Raw genomic sequence first — 17,846 nt, forward strand, 5'->3', positions numbered from 1 at the left:
ATAAAATGTTTCTACCTATTGGTCAACACATGGTATCTGCCACCCTCTTTTTTAGGCTGCTGTTTCTTTTAAAAAATAAAATCATGTAGCTCTCATTACTTAATTAAATTAATAACATAAATCATTTCACTTCATTCCCCAAGCATTTCAACATGCAATCATTCCTTTCATCTTCTACCTTCCAGAGATTACTTCTGGTGCTGCATAGTTGGGTGAGCCACAGCTGGTTCTCAGAAATTCACCATCTGACATCATATTGGATAGGCCTAAAAAAGAAAACCGTTTAGGTATTCACCTATATAAATGAAGCAAAAAGGTAGACTATAGAATAATAAGAAATGAATCCTAGAGCTGTGCAACTTTTTTTCTTACAAACTAAACAGTCACACACACACACACCCCCCCAAAAAAACCTTAGCTTGTTTTGCTGCAAGGATGTCAGCTTCTTCTAGACATTTCCTTCATATATATAGAATCTCATTTTTTCTACAGATTCCTGCATCCAAATTAATCCTACCAATAATTAAATTTTGCACACAGAGACCTAGAGGAGAAAGTTCTGGATACCAGACAAACAGGTATAAAACTTTGTGTTTTATACCTGATCTGGAATATTCTTATTTATCTAGCATGAAGATGAGCATTAGTTTAAGTGACATATTTTTATATTCTGCTGTTTCAATTTGAAGGGGAAGTATTCCCCAGATGAGGGGGGGGGGGGAATGGAAATTATTTATTTCAAAAGTATGTATACTAGATTGTATTAAAAATGAATTTGTTATTTTGATCACTTAAGACTGGTGTTATGACAGAGGATCTATCACTAGAGCAGATATTTTTGTAAATATATTTTCTTCATTATGGTAGGAAAGCAAAGAGAGCTAGGAGAAACACCTGCCACCACTGATAATTCACAATGTATTTTCCAATGAGTTTACTAACAAAAGCAATTTAGGCTACAGTGAACTTCACATGGCTGAATATTACTCCCCATAAAAATAAATAATAGAAAGATAGTTGTTCTAGAAATGGCTCAGAATCTGCCTGGAATCTAACTTCCTAATTTTGTTGTTGTTTTATTGAAAACCTTTCAGACATGGAGTTTCTTTACCTATAGTTTACTACTTTTGGAGAAGACTGAAAGCCATCTTTTCTTTTAGCCCTCAGGCCTGCCCCACTTTCTATTATTCTACTATGCATTTTCTATTGTGGGAAAATGGGAGTGGGTATTATGAGTTGTGTGATATGTAGACATAACAAAAAAAATTCTAGAAAGCCGAGGTCATCTTTTGTCTCTGCACCTCTGCACTTGACTGGAACTGGATGGGTGGAAACTGCCAGCATGGCAGTGGAAGATTGGACCATGTGATGGATTTATGGGTGTGGGGGCAAGATCTTGGAACTTTCAACTGGGTGGGAAAACCAGGAAGCTTTCAGATTCGGGTTTTCCCAGATGTGCCAACATGGCTCTCTTAATAAATTGGAACTTTGAGGAATCCTTTGCCTCGGACTCTGATTTACTTTTGGATGCTATTTGGAACCCTGAGATTAAGCCAATGTTTTCAGTTAAAAGAGCTCTTCACAGTAACACAGAAGCTTCTAATGTTGATGGAAAATAACACTGAGTTCCCTGAAAGAGGTTAACATTGACACAGTCCAGGGAATGGCTCGTAGCCAATTACATTTTTGGAATGCTATTAGGGTCACATACCAAAATCAGCTATCTTGGCATTCATGTGTGCATCCAGCAGCACATTCTCTGGTTTCAGATCTCTGTGAACTACCATATGCCTATGGCAGTAATCCATAGCTGACAGAATTTGCTGAAAGAGGCGCTTGGCTTCAGCTTCTTCTACCTGCAATAACAACAACAACAACAACAACAAAAGCAAATAAATGCTCTAGGACACGGATGTCAAACTTGCCGCGTCACATTGCCATCACGTGACGTTTTGCGACATTTTCCCCATTTGCGGAGCTGGGGTAGGCGTGGCCTGCACGTAACGCATCTGGCCCATGGGTCGCCAGTTTGACACCCCTGCTCTAGGATTTTCTGCATGCCACTCAACAATGCAGCAATCCTCTCTTGGATGAACCACAAGGCAAATTTAGAATTACAGTACGGTTTATAGCTCTAAATTGAAAAACAAGGAGAGGTGATATTTTTACATAGTTTCTGAAAATTAAGGCTGTCCAACAATTAAGCATCTCCTCACTTGGTTGTCTTCGAGTTTTCCCTATATGGCCTAGATCACTTCATTTAGAGACCAGTCTAACTTTGGATTAAATTTAGATTTTTTTTTGTCACAAACTCTGGCCTTTTTTAACAGTATATATACTGTATTTTCTATGAATCCTAGAAACTGAAGGAACAGTGAGAAATTCTCCAACTGGTAGTGGGAATGAGTTATGATCAAGCAACAGATTTGCTGATGGGGATACTCAGGAGGAATAAGGTAACACTTCTGCAAGGGCAGGATTTGATTACACAATTTGCAAACAACACAATAAAACAAAGGAGCAGATTTCTTCCCCAAGTAATGCAGAGTGTTTACAGTGAAAAAGATGAGATGGAAACAATGCCCTAGAAGTAGCAAGTGATGTTGTCACATTGAACATAGTCACCCTTTTATTTTTGTGTGTAACTATATTTTATACTGTTTTATGTACTTTTTATGTAGCTTGAAAATGTTTTATTTTATTATAATCTAAAATGACATAATGAATTTTTGATACTGGTCTGTGACTGTAATAAAACTGATTGATGAACTGACAATTTCAGTCATTCTCAAACCACATGCCCACTAAGCTCAAGTGAGCTGGGATGAAAGATATAATAAAACACATCTGGAGGCAAACTAGACCGAGGTTTTAAAACTGTGATGATCAAAGAATCAATGTATTACTGCATAATCCTCTCCAAGAACTTTCCAAAGATCTATAGGCATTCATAAATGATCTTGAACATTTTTGTGCCTATTCCTTATCCGACTCCTAACATAAGTCACAATTGGCAAATGCAGGGAAGTGTTTTTAAATCAGTACTGGAGTCCCTGATTGGCATAAAGAGGCATTTACCTTGCTGATACTGTTGCTTCTATCTATGGCCTTTCACATAGCAGGATGAGAACAAATAGTGATGCTAGCAAGGAGAAGGATCAGCAGCTGCTATGATGTGTTTTCATGCCCAGTCATTTCCCCAAGCACATATACAAGCAGCAGTAATGACAAGTGAAGGACTTCCTAAAACAGCTGTCCTGCTTTCAGCGGCAACCAACATATTCTGAAATCTCCCTTCAAAAATAATTGTATACAAAGACAGCCTAGGAAAATGGCAGATTCTTATTTCTGAAAACAGACCTTGATTTTGGCAAATAATTTCCTGATGCCTTATGCTTAGCCCCATTCTTTTCAGTGCACAAAGTATATTGAAAACTTTTGCTCCAGAACCAACTCTAATTCTTTATAAGATCTAATCCCAAGGTATTGAGTTTTATTCTAACTATGGCTTTATCCTGGCTTGATTTAGGTAGCTTCTATTAAACCAAAATACAGTTTCCTGAGCTTAGGACAGCATAAGAAATCCTTGCATTTCAGCTTTGATGCGATTGTTGCTTTTAAAATACAGAAAAAAAACAGAAGTGTAAGCTCTAAGTCTGATACAATTTTTTAAAAAAACCAAAATGACATAAAATCTACCCCTTTAAAAATGGGAGAAACTACATGAGTGATTCAGATCTAACCATTTCTCACGCACACATCAGAACAAGTCTGGTGTTCCTACAGCTTAGTTCCTGGAACATTTTATGCTTATAAAAATAACTAATGTAAATTTTCAAAATAAGTTCTGCATACATTTTATATGTGGAAATAAAAAAAATTACATCCTCCAGTGTTCTGAAGTAGAACTAGTAGATGAAGAGTAGGATGAAGGGATAGAGTGCTGTGATGGTAGAAAAGACTATTGCACTTTGGTCTATAGGTGTGTGAGTTCACATTTAAAAAAAAAAATTATGCATAAAACCTAGAAGCAATTCCCGGTGTGTGTGGGTGTGTGGGTGTGTCAGTAAAGGTCAGTTTAAGTCAAATCCTTCTAAATGATGTATCTGCGGAGAGAAGTTGATTTTCACACAAGAGGCATTTTTTAAGTATACTATTGAAACTTCAAGCTACAAGATGTCATCAATTACAACAAGACAACCTAATTTGGCTTTGTCTGTTTATAGAGAATGATGTAGTCGAGTTCAAAACTAAAGTGGAATTACTTCATTAATTAATGAGCCTTATCAGCTGATTATAATGATAGAATAATCAAAATAACTGCATACTTTACATTTTATAATTAACTATTATATAACACATTCATCACTGACTAAAGTTATAAACAGTAGACTAAACTACAAAAATGCAAAATAATGGTAGAAAATGTTACTCCTATATTAGATTTATATAATATGCACGAGGAAGCATTTTGCTCTCCTAATATTTTCCAAAGATTAAAGAAAAATGTTTTACAGATGGCACCTGGCACCAACAAGGTTAGGTAAAATCTCAACAAATACCTCCCCAAAATGCTGAATCGATACATGGAACATACTACCACTTATGATGGACCTGTGAGGAGGCTAAAAAAATTTGGAAAAGGATCAAAAAGTGGCTAGAGGTAATAACAGGTGTTAAAATAGAATGGAAACCTGCAGTTTTTTATTAGGAATAATGACTGCGAAATATAAAAAAGAAATGCAGTATTTAATATTACATATAATTATGGCGGCGAAGATTACCTTTGCCCATAAATGGAAAAACAAATTAATTCAAAGCGAAGATGAAATAATAAGAAAGGTTATGGACTGTGCTAAAATGGACAAATTAACAAAAGAAATCCAGGGAAAGAAACAGAATACTACCATAAATGGTATAGGTGGATGGAGGAAAGAAACAAGGATCAATGAAGGAAGACAACAAAGCCCAAAAATAGTAGTTAAAGAGAATTAACACACATATATGTATCCAAGTGGTTTAAATTTACTAGAGGTAATCAGCCAATATAGCAGACAGAGGAGTAAGATAAGAGGGTTAAGAATGGTGAAATGCAAATGAAATATAATAGAAGGGGAAACAATATAAGGTGAGCAGTGACGTGCAGTCAGGTGAGGCAAGTGAGGCACAGCCTCACCACTCTCATCATGAAAAAAAAAAGTAAAAGGAAAAAGCTGAGCTAGTTGCTGCCTCACCGTGGATGACTCTGCTTAACCTCACTGGTGCTCTCCCTCCCCAAGTGTAGTGACTTCCTCCCCAGGCCCCCATTCATTTCTCTCTCTCACACACACAGCTGGATAAAACTATATAAAAATCTAGCCCAGCTTCACTGATTACAAGTTTGAAAGGCAACGTGGCTCCACCTGCAATCAAACTACACTTGGGGAGGGAGAGCACAAGCGAGCACTGAGGAGACCACAGGAGGAGGCAGGAAGCCAGGCAAAGAGCCATGCTGTAGTACACACACTTCCCCCCAGCCTCTTTCTTTTGGAAGGCTCGGCTCAGCTCCCCTCCGGCTTCTCTGCCTCTCCTCTCACCCCAGCCTGCCAGCAGGAGGTGGTGGGTGGGCTTTATTGTGTTCCAGGCATTTCCCACCCAGACAGCAGGCTGCATTTGCAATGGTAGAGGTGTTTGGGAAAGGCAGCAGGGGAATGGGGGGGATGGCAAAGGAGCTGCTTTCAAGCCACTGGAAAAGATATCCAGTCCAACTTTTGTGTGTGGGGGGGTTTGTTTGAGAGTGAGTGAGAGAGGGAAGGGGTAGGAGAGATAGTCCAATCCAACTTGTGTGTGTGTGTGTTTGTGTGTGTGTGTGTGTTTGAGAGAGGGGGAGGAAGGGAGAGAGGGGGGAAGGAGGGGAAGGAGAAGAAAAAGAAAAAGAAAGAAGGAGCAAAGGAGAAAAACAAATGCTGTCGCTTTAAATTGGAACTGAGCATGCCTGGCTGTGGAATTCTGGGAGTTGAAGTCCACAAGTCTAAAAATATTTGAAACCCAGCACTGTGTCAGTGCCTCACCAGTCATAAACCTCACCGCACGTCACTGAAGGTGAGCGATATCGATTGGCAATTGCTATTAGAAAGAACAGGAAGCTCCTGTTCGTATTGTATTGTGTAAATGTGGTGTACGTCTAAGTTTTGTGTGTGTGTATTTTACATGTTTGTAAATAAAATTTAAAAAAGAAAAAAAGGAAAGGAAAGAAAGAAAGAAAGAGCGAGAAAGATATTTAATAATCCAGCCTATGAATTGGAGCAGTAAAAATTAAATCTGCTTTTACTTTACAAATGACTTAGATTCTCTTATAACGTTCAATAACTATTTTGAAAAGAAAAATAATCCAAAGAATCAAGTACTTTGAATTGCATTATTTTGTCTATAAAACATGTTATTTCTGAAGCATTTGTGCTGTTCTTAGCCTAAATTCTTATTCATATTATGTATGGCTCATTCACTATTAATCATATCACTAACTAAACATACCTATAAATCCACAACACCAAATACATTTTAAGATTGTGTGTGAAATGACAGCTGTATCTATGTTTGCAAGAATCAGATGAATTATCATCTCCAAATCACTGTTACTGTGTATATTTGGTATGATGTAAACCTTGGCCACTTTAAAAGGTCTGGCTGGCTGGGGAATTCTGGAAGTTGCTTCTGCTTAGCGCTTATATTAATTTCCAATTATTTAAGATATATTCGCTTTGAGCCATGATGATTAGTAGACTTGCTGAATTGTAAGACTGCATAGCAACCTCCCCCAATTTAAAGTTTATTTGATGTGTTGGATTTTAACATCATTATCCAAGTGAAAATGGTCCAATTGTTAAATGCAATGCATATGGTGGGCACCAGATGGGGAAGAGTATTGTAGCCAATAGCTATAATAAAGGAAGAAATATCCATCAGTGATTTGATTCAATAACAAGCCATTTTACATATGTCTAATAGGCATGGTCTATTCTTGATCTTACTGACTTAAAAGAATCCAATTTAGCAAAGCAATTCTATTTTCCACTGTTGTCTCTTTGTCCTTTTACCACATGCATTTTTATTCCAACTGGATAAGACACTTACATGTCCATGTTTACAGATATAATCAAACAATTCTCCACCAGACACATATTCCATCACCATGAAAAAATCAGTAGGGGTGCTGATCACCTGATACCTATTGAAAACATACAAGAAAATAATAGCATCTTAAATGTTTTTGCTAGACGAAGTTCGTAAGAACCCTTGTCTAATCGTAAAGCAGTCCTTAACAAAATCACTAGAATTTACTTTCTATATAATTGCTTTTCAATTCTTAAAGGATAAATTGTTCCCTTTTTTTGCAGAGCAAATATAAACTCCTTTGGGACTCTGCTCAATTAAAATGTTTGATAGATCTTCATTCCTCCTACTCCACCCCCTACATTAAACTTCTTCACTCCTCTAAGATCTTTGTTCAATAAATCTTCTCAGAACGAATATTCTGAACATTGCTACCAAGAGAAAATTAAGACACTTCAGACTCAAAAGTCAAAATATGTTAGTACATGTCTAATGGTTACATAATAGGAATGGGTTCCTTCACCTCACAATGCAGGACTGGTGGAGTTTTCATCAGCTTTCTCATTCAGTCCCAAAATATGGTGCAATAATAATTATTCCTATTTACAATCTGTCTGGATCCATAATACAGATAGTTCTCAACTTACGACCACAGTTGAGCCCAATTTTTTTGTTACTAAGCAAAATATTAAGTGAATTTTGCCCCATTTTATTATCTTTCTTGCCACCGTTGTTAAGTGAATTATTGCATTTGTTAAATTAATAACACGATTGTTCAGGGACTCTGGCTTCTCCATTGATGTTGCTTGTCAGAAGATTACGAAAGGTGATCTTATGACCCTGGGATATTGCAACTGTCATAAATATGAGTCAGTTGCCAAGCATCTGAATTTTGATGACTGTGGAGATACTGCAACAGTTGCGAAAAACAATCATAACTCACTTTATTTAGTGCCGTTGTAACTTTGAATGGACACTAAATGAATTGTTGTAAATTAAGGACTACCTATATAAACCTATTATATATATTCACCGTTATTAAGAACATACAATATGTCTATACCAGTGGTGGGATTCAAATTTTTTTACTACCGGTTCTGTGGGCGTGGCTTGGTGGGCGTGGCAGGGGAAGGTTACTGCAAAATCCCCATTCCCTCCCGATCAGCTGGGACTTGGGAGGCAAAGAATAGATGGGGGTGGGGCCAGTCAGAGGTGGCATTTACTGGTTCTCCAAACTACTCAAAATTTCCGCTACCGGTTCTCCAGAACTGATCAGAACCTGCTGAATACACCTCTTGTCTATATATGTATTTACAATGATGCAGCAATTTTAATGGAGGTCCAAAATGGACAACCAAGAAAGATCTCAACCATGCTATACAAGGAAAAAAGACTTGCTTTTTTTTCTTTAGATATTGCTCACAGAATTACACAGCTACTGTGCTTGAATAAACTGAATACTTCCTTTTTATGCATTATTCAATGAAATTGAAAGACATTTCAATTTTTCTCTTGAAATTTTAATACATAAATATACAATTGAATTAGTCTATCTAGACTTAAAGATCTATTTCTCACTTCATGAATCTAACATGAACACCTACAATATGTGCTTCTTTGCTTTTATCAAGCAACTGTCCAATCTTGTACCAGTTATCCCAGAAAAGTATAAGATACTGCATCAAACTTCTGTTTGTTACAGAGCAAGAAATATAATCTAGCTTGAAACATTTTGAAAAACATTTTATAATGGTCCAGAGTCATCTCAAACCGTGATATGGATGGCATGTAAATTTAATTAACAACAGCAATTAATATGGCAGTAATAACATAACTGAATCTCAATATATATTTTGCTGACTGAGTTTCAAAAGGAAGAATGTCCATACAGGAATTCTATGGACATGGGAGTAAATTCAATATAAGAGCAACAAAATTTACTTTGTGATTCCAACGCTTAATTTATATTATTCTTAAACATATTGGAAATACAGCAAAATACTTGCAATACAGAAATATATAGTTCACACTTTTTTTGCATTTTGCTACAAAGAGAAAAAGAGTAAGTACACTTACAGTTTGATAATATGGGGATGCCTGAAAAGTTTTAAATTTTGGATTTCTCGTTTGATCTTTCCAACAACATCCAAACTACGAATTTTTTGCCTGTTTAAAATTTTCACTGCTACTTTATGTCCAGTAAGCTGGTGTTCTCCAACTAAATAAAAGAAGAAAAAAAGGTTGAACGTTAATTTTTGCTTACATAAAAGAGGTTACTGATTTGTGAGATGCGTCATTTATGCACTAAAACTACAATAAAATAAACCTCCCTTTTTATGACCCTCTAAACCCTTAATTCAGGGTAAAGTCAGGGTGACTGGGTGGGGCTGAACTGGCTGCATGCCCTTTCTGATGCCACACAGAATTCACAGAATATTTTTTTTCTTTGTGCCCTGGGAGAGAAAAAACTGCTGCTACCTAGGATTGAACTCTCGACCTTCTGAGCAGGCCAGCGTCTTTGCCACCAGGCCATCATGTTGCTCAGTATTATATTAGCACTACAGTCTCTACTCAGAAAAAAGTTTCCCTGGGTTTTTCAAGACTGTGTTTCATGTAAATTTTTTAAAGCCTGCAATCTCTGCAAGGCTGTGAAATCCTACCAAAATAATAGGAGTTAATGAAACTTATTGTATTCTTGAGTTGGTATATATGGAATTGCATTGTTTCAGAAATATGAAAATACAATTTATTCCAAATCTGTGTATTTATCTTTCTGGAAGTTACATTATTCCAAAACCAATAGTTAAGATATTGGTTGTGGATAAATTTTTCTAATAATAACTTTTACAACGTTGATAAAAGTAGTACCAAAAATGTAAATTAAATCTGAGTTGAAATGCTTTTTCTTACATCAAGGGCAGCATAAGTTTTAAAGAGGAGTACTGTATCATGATTTTTTTAAGACGTGCCACCAAAAGAAGCCATTTTTTTTCCAGTTCACTTACTAGCAATGACAACTGTGCACTGAAGGAAAGTACCGGTAGGTACCAGTTTGCCTCTCTGTATAAATGAGATAAAGGACATGTCGCTTGTGACATGTCATTGTTAACAGCTAAGGCTGAATGCCCCCAAAGATTTGCCACATGATGACTTCTAAAGCTACTTTAATACTTATTGCTTTGACTCTAATTTAAAAAAAAAAGGAGAGAAGGACAGTATCCTGCAGCAATCTGGTTATCGCTACTCTCAAGATCACTAATAATGAGAGGAGAAAGCTTTCATCATTTCTCCTTTTGTGAATGCTATTTTCAACTAATTATTTGCATTAATTAGGGCAACCTTGCTTTGCTGACCTTCTTCAATAATATTTTATATTATACACCCACCCACCCCCGCCCATCCCGGATCAAAATTGGTTGTGCTAGCTCAGTGGTCGGCAAGCCGCGGCTCGCAAGCCACATGTGGCTCTTTACACATTTTAATGCGGCTCTTGTGTGTGCCGAGCGCCCGCTCCCCTCCCTCCTCTCGGGCACTTCAAAACAAGCGCCCCTTTCCCTTTTTTCTTTTCGACCCACGATGATTAGGGAGGATCCTGAAGTCGGGCGGGGACGAGAAGCGAGGAGGCAGAAAAAGAAACGGAGGCTAAGGAGCTTCCCCCCGCCCCCTCCCAGCAAAAATCTAACCGGGGAGCCGGGCGGGCAGTAGCAAATTAACCGATCACGCGGCGTGATCGGCTAATTTGCTACTGCCCGCCCAGCTCCCCGGTTAGATTTTTGCTGGGAGGGGGCGAGGGGAAGCTCCTTAGCCTCCGTTTCTTTTTCTCCCTCCTCGCTTCCTGGGCTCCACCAATGGGGGAGCAAGGCCCAGCACCAGGCTTTGGGCTAACACAGGTCTGAAAAGTTGGCTGTTTTAAGACTGGTGGACTTCAATTCTCAGAATTCTGGGAGTTGAAGTCCACCAGTCTTAAGAGCCAATTTTGCAGATCCCTGGGCTAATATGATTGATGCCCTTGGTGGACTTCAATTCTCAGAATTCTGGGAGTTGAAGTCCACAAGTCTTCAAGCTGTCAGGTTTGAAGACCCTTTGGGGTTTTTTTCCTAAAGGGTTAGGGATGCAAGGATCTTGTAACTTGACAGCTTTAAGACTTGCGTGCTTCAAATGCCAGAGTTTATTGAAACTAAAAACAGTGTACCATCCTATGTATTTTCGGTTTTAAAAATGTGGCTCTCAAAATAAATTTCAATTGTGGTTTTGGCGAGATTTGGCCCAGTTGAAAAAAATTATTTACAGCATTTCATTATTTAATTGAGTTCTATTAAAAGCTTCCTCTCATCCATTTGCTATTGGCTGCAAAACTTTCTATTTTATAAGTTCTGAAACAAAAGGATGGCATGTTTCACTTGCATTTAACACGCACAATTAAGAAAGAAAAATCAAAATTCTTACAGTATGTTTATTTAGAAGTAATTCTAAATAATTGCAAGGGACTCACTTCCAAGTAAAAGTATATAGATGAGACTGCAATCATATGTGATTGTTCTGTAGATGTTTATTTGACCTTTAGCAAAGAATAATCTTTTCTAAATAAACATTTTAAATATTTAGTTTTTAGAGCAGTATTTTTTGGAGGGGAAATAGAAGATACAGAAAATGAATCAAGCTGAACTAAATCCAAACTACTTCACAATAAGAAGCATCAATACAGATAATCCTCGATTAACAACAGTTAATTTTGCGACCTTTCAAAGTTACAACAGCACTGAAAAAAGTGACTTATGACTGTTCGTCACACTGACAACTATTGTTTTCCCATGGTCATGTGATAAAAATTCAGATGCTTGGTAACTGGTTCATATTTATGACAGTTGCAATATCCCATGGTCATATGATCATGTTTTATGACCTTCTGACAAGCAAATTCAATGGGAAGACAGATTCACTTCACAACTTTGTTACTACTGTATTTTTCGGACTATGAGACGCACTGGAGTATACGACGCACCATGATTTTGAAGAGGTAAGTTTTAAAAAAAAGGTTTTTGCATTCTACAGGCCTCCCAAACCCTTTGCATGCCTCATTTTTTGTGAAACAAGGCCTGCAAAGTGCTCCTGGGGGCTGAGGGGCAAAAACGAGCAAACAAACGGCCTGTTTTTTGCAAAAAAAAAGGGGGGCATGCAGAGGCTTTGGGAGGCTTGTAGAGTGCTCCTAGGGGCTGGGGGGGGTATAAACAAGCAAACACGGCCCATTTTTTGCTCATGTTTGTCCTCCCCAGCCCCCAGGAGCACTTTGCAGGCTTCCCAAACCCTCTACACGTCCATTTTTGCGAAGGGGCGAGGTTTCGGTATATATAAATACAAATTACTGTATCTTATGACTGCAATGCTAGATAATGTAGCTGAGAGTCTTATCCATTTCAGGCGATATAATATATTACTGCATCACTATAGTCTTATTAAGCAATTGATTTAAAATTTATCATGGATTATTTCCTTTTTTCTTCAGGAAAATTACTGCTTGCCCGCTTTCCTTTTAGAAATTATTTATCTATTCCTTATATTTTCAGCCTAATAATAATATTTCCCTATCCCCACTTGAATTTCCATCTAATGTGCAGTTTATTAGCTTCCAATCCAGTATTTTTGAAACAACTGTTTTAGGGGGGGGGAAATTAAGACAAAATTTAGCAATTAATAATAATTGTTTTTAAAAGATCTAAGCCAAGAGGGAGAGTTCTGTAGAATCACCCATGGTTGCATTCCATAAAGTAACAACGAAAAAGGCACAGACTCAGAGAAACGTACACATTCAAGTATATGTATAGATTTTCAAGCATGCATTTCCTTCTAGTATCAGATTTATATTAAAAAAACTACTAACATAATATTTGTCCTGGAATTCAAAGAATCCTTATGATATTCTAAAAGGAAGAAGTAAATAAATAGGCTGCAGAGTTTAGCACCCTAGCTTTAAAAAATCATTACATTTTAAAACCAAGTGAACTATGAACTAGAAAATCTGCAATTAAGAGGTAGCCTGACTAAAGGAGAGGGTGGAGTGGTAATTCGGTGGCTGTATAAATTGAGCAAGTCACTATTATTAGCAGAGATAAGGGCAGCCTGAAATTCTTTCCTCAATAAGAGTGTTCTAAAAATAAACTGGCTTGCCACGCTTCAAAATAAAAATAGTTTCACTTGCTCATTTTATGTTCCTATACAAATTCAGAATGAAAAGCAAATTTTGAGATAAATGATGCTTTGTTACGTGCAAGATATATAGACCAGTATCTCTATTTTACCTCTACTGGAACGTACTATTCTATGATGCAAAAGGATTTTTCCAAGAAATGTAAAGCAACTTCACAAATGGTCCAAATGATTACACAGAGGAAACCAGCAATTTACAACATCACCCAGACACTGTTGTGGTGATAAATTGCTAATGCAGACAGGTTACACACCATCATGGCAATGCCTGAGTGATGCTGTAAGTTACTATTACAGAAACGCACACAAAGGCCCAGTAAGAACTATCATTTATTTTCCATTTATAAGAATTCAGGATTTTAAAAAAAACACTATTTGATTACCTAGCTTGTGCTTGAAGTACCAGAAAAGACCTGTATTAACCAGGCACAAAAAGTTTACAGTGTCTTGAGAATTAACACAAATATGGCAGCATGTAATTTTGAATAAATGATAAATTATGAAATTTTGGACATCTTGAAGGCTCTCCAATTATCTTCACTGATTTTGTTTACTCGTAATTTTATATCACTTTTGGACTTCCTTTTTTAAAGTGTGTTCTCTTTACTGGCTGGTATTCTAGAAATAGTAATAATATTGGGAAGGTATCAATAGATATGCTGGAGATATTTATGTACAGAAAAGGACATTTAGAAAAGGAAATATATAGCTTTTCTTATCCTGGAAATATATCCATTCACATTTTATTATGAAATGTAATAAAAAGTGATAAGAAGTAGAGAGTAATATCTTTCTTTGTATATAGTCATACCTTTGTAATTTTTCTTAAACTAAGCTCTCTGAATCTTAGCAAACACTTGGTTTTAACACCCAAGCTGTAAATCAGTACAACCACAATCTTCATATTGCCTTATCTACATGTACTTACCAATAATATGCATATGGGTTGCAAAATCCGTAAGACTATTAATTGACAGTAAAGAGTTAATAATTTGCAGCTATCTAGGAAGTGATTAGCTTTCTGCATCCCTGATATGGTAATTTTAATTAATAATTACTTGTTTGGCACACATTAGCAATTGATGATGATCATCCCAAAATTTTCATTTTTAAATGAGACATTTGTTCAGTGAGTTTTGCTCCATTTTATGATTTTTCTTGCCACCCTTGTAAATGAATAACTGGAGCTGATAGGTTAGTAACCTGGCTGTTAAGAGAATCTGGTTTCCACATTGACTTTGTTTGTCAGAAGGTTGCAAACCCTGGGACACTGCAACCCTTATAAATATGAACCAGTTGTCAAGCATGCAAATGTAAATCACATGACCATGGGGATGCTGTAACAGTCATAACTATACAAACGGTCATAAGTCACATTTTTCATTGTAACTTTGAATGGTCACTAAACAAACTGTTGGAAGTTGAGGACTTCCTGTATTCTGTGAAATACTTCTACTAATTTTGGAATATTTGGTTTCTATCTCTGAGAAGAGAGATTAAGAAAGGGGAGGGAAGATTAGGGCATTCATTTCTAGTAATCAAAACACTAATCTTTAACTAAATATGTTGGGAAATGATACAACAAAGATGCTAGTTATATACATATCTGAAATAAGCTATGTCTACAAATAGCAGAAATAACACTGAGATTTCTCAGTTAAAATCACCAAGCATTTCTAGGTGTGTTAAGTGTAGCTTGAGATCCATCAAGGCCTCAGGCTAGACACTGGGAGACCATGAGTTCTAGTCTTATCTGAAGGCAGAAAAGCCAGCTGGGTGACCTTGGCATAATTTCTTACTTTTGGCCCTTGGTAGGAGGCAATGGAAAACCAGTTTTGAAAACCTTGTCAAGAAAATTGTGGAAATCTGTCCAGGCAGCTGTGAATTGGGCATGATTGAAAAGCAACTCTAATCATCACCACTCATCCCCTTTTCCCAAATGTTTAACTGAGAGTCTGCTAATGTTAATAATACAGCAGATGTATATAGTTGTTTGCTATAATGTCAGAAGTAGTAATACGTAATTTATTAAACTTGTATGTCACCCGACTCTCAATGAGTCTGAGCAACTTGCAATAATCAAACCTCCTCATTCATTTGTGCAGCCCCATCAGATGATCTGATGATATTACTTCATGTATCTGTCATCTCTAGGAGCATTTATGGAAAAATATTCCACAGACATAACCAAGAATGAGGAGTCCCAGTTGTAAAATTTGATGACAAGACTGGGCTCGGCCCAATTCTAGGGTGATTATTTGTGTTTTATTCAGTGACCTTGATTGAAATAATTTAAAAAATACATTGGCTAACTCCAGCCAACAAAATAAACAAGCTTGTATGTACATATTCCTACTGAGTAGTCCATTTATAAAAGATATGTGTCTACAAAATCTTTTCTAATACATTAATCATCAATAATAAACAGCCTGCTTTGTAATCCATCATTTGCTTACAGTAAGCAACAGATACAGAGATATTATTGTTTCACTCCTTTGGGACTTGTTAAGTCTACTTGAATGTCTTGTAGGATGAAGTCACAAGAGAGGGCATTATTTGTTGTGTAGGGTAATAGTGTAGGTTCCTAATATGGATGTTTCTAACTCTACAAATGTAAGAAATGGTTCAACGTTTCCAAAAGGGTTGCCATATTCCTCTGTACATGTATGTATCCTATATATAGCTGAATAGTATAAAAGTATGAACAGTAAAAAACAGTATCTTCTTAATTAAACTCAATTACTATATTACAACTTTGAAAATTAAATTCTACTTAGTGTTCTGTTCTCTAAAATGCACACAAAGGGCATTTCAATTTTGAAATGAGTTCAAATATTATTAACCCCAAATACGTTTGTGTTAAAACATAATTCTAGAATTAGAACAACTAAATCAATCATTTGTAATGCATTGATCAATAAAGCAGCACTACAAAGTATACTATTATAAGAGTATGGCTTACTGAGCTCCCACATCTCAGGAATGCTCTAGGAATAAAATATATATTACCTAAAAGTTTGAGGAGAATAGTTGATTTAAAAAAAAGATAAAACAATTGTGGCTGCACTCCCGTGTCAATTAACTGAGAATAGCTAATGGATCAAAACAAAATTCATTCTAGAACACAACATGGTCAATTCTTATTCTGAATAAATAAACATTGAATTCCCAACAGCAGTGTTAGGAAAGGCATTTCTTGAGGTAAAAGTTTTTCCATGGATTTATGGAAAATCAAACTGATCTGTGGGAGGCATTTTCCTCCCCAAAATCGGAATCACAACATTGACACAACGTTGTGTTACTGTCTTATTTCTCAGTGAGAAATGCCTACTTAAATAGTTGTGGTACTTGTTGGAGCAAAAAAAAAAAGTTGCATTATTCTTCAAGTGGATGGTCCAAGTCTTATCAGTGCAATATTAATATGCCCATTTGCTTCCATTATAGCTCTCTCTCCCCGTCCCCAATGTCACACTTATTGTATAATCAACCTATAGCTCTGTAGGTTGGGTCTTCCCTCAAAAAAACAAACATTGAACTTGACTTCTCCAACGTCTAATTCTGTGAATGAACTGATTCCAAGCCCCATCGTCCCCAGCCAGCAATTGCTATGCACTGGGTACGATGGAAGTCGTGCTGGGAGATCCACTCCGACCCGGTCATTGGAAGGCTGTGCGTGCGTGTGTGTGTGAGAGAGAGAAAAGACTCGAGCAGTTTAGCACACCCGGAGGAACAGCCAGGTTGCTACGCCGCCTCGCAACTCCCAGCCGTTTCAAGCCCCGCAGGCCGTCTTTCCTACCCCGTTCCCTTCCAACGCAGCCGCCACCGGAGAGGTGGAACCCCTGCAGTGGCGACCCTGGAGGATGGAGAAAGGGTGGTGGGGGTGAAGAGCCCCGGGGACGATGCCCGGCTGCTCGCTGGCTCTAATCCCGGGCAAACGCTCCGGCTTGCTGCTCTCGCCGTCTCCGCCGCCGCGCGTGAACCCGGTCCGCGGCGGGAAGCGACCCTCCGCCGCTGCCGGCCTGCAAACCGGTGTCCCGTCCTGCCTGCCCGTCCCCGTGCCCCGTACTCAGCTCTTGACTTTGCCGAAGGTGCCGACCCCCAGCGTGTCCCCCAGCACGTAGTGGCCGATCTTCACCCGCCCGTCGTGCTTCGGCGGCTGCTTCGGCTCAGCCATCTTCGCTTGGCTCGGCTCCGCTCTCGCCGCCGCCGGTCCGGCCGAACCACAATGCAGCAGGGCCGGGAGGGGAGGCGAGACGGAGACAGGCGGCGGGATCGGAGGCAGCGACGAAACGGGGGGTGGGGAGGTTGGACAGGTGAGTAAGGAGATGGGAGTTGGCTCCGGAATATGGGTCCAAAGAAGTAAAACACTCTTAAGGAATGTCACTAACTTGGCGTGCGTTCGCCATAAACCCAACAGATTAATGATCGGGCTACTACGGTGCTGTGGGGAAAATACGGTAGAGGAGAATGTGGTACACGGGGCATGGCATAGTAGTGGGTAGCAGTTAGCAACTATTATTTCTCCGAGTTAAAGGTGGAAAAGAAATGGT

The 17,846-nt window shown here is 38.0% G+C and overlaps 1 protein-coding gene across 1 annotated transcript in view; it reads right to left on the bottom strand.

The window, feature by feature from the left end:
* Positions 1-17,493, bottom strand: part of PRKAA2 (protein kinase AMP-activated catalytic subunit alpha 2) — a 45,111-nt gene extending 27,618 nt beyond the window's left edge. Inside the window, exons 1-5 of the mRNA XM_081946502.1 lie at positions 17,368-17,493; positions 9,169-9,310; positions 7,114-7,207; positions 1,712-1,856; positions 179-266 (exon numbers count right to left, since the gene is read on the bottom strand). Of these exons, the coding sequence (XP_081802628.1) occupies positions 179-266; positions 1,712-1,856; positions 7,114-7,207; positions 9,169-9,310; positions 17,368-17,470 (572 nt within the window). The 5' untranslated portion in view covers positions 17,471-17,493. The remainder of the gene's footprint in view (positions 1-178; positions 267-1,711; positions 1,857-7,113; positions 7,208-9,168; positions 9,311-17,367) is intronic.
* Positions 17,494-17,846: the final 353 nt, after the last annotated feature.

This window comes from Natrix helvetica (genome assembly GCF_964273705.1).
Source record: "Natrix helvetica genome assembly, chromosome: 3".
Lineage (NCBI taxonomy): Eukaryota > Metazoa > Chordata > Lepidosauria > Squamata > Natricidae > Natrix > Natrix helvetica.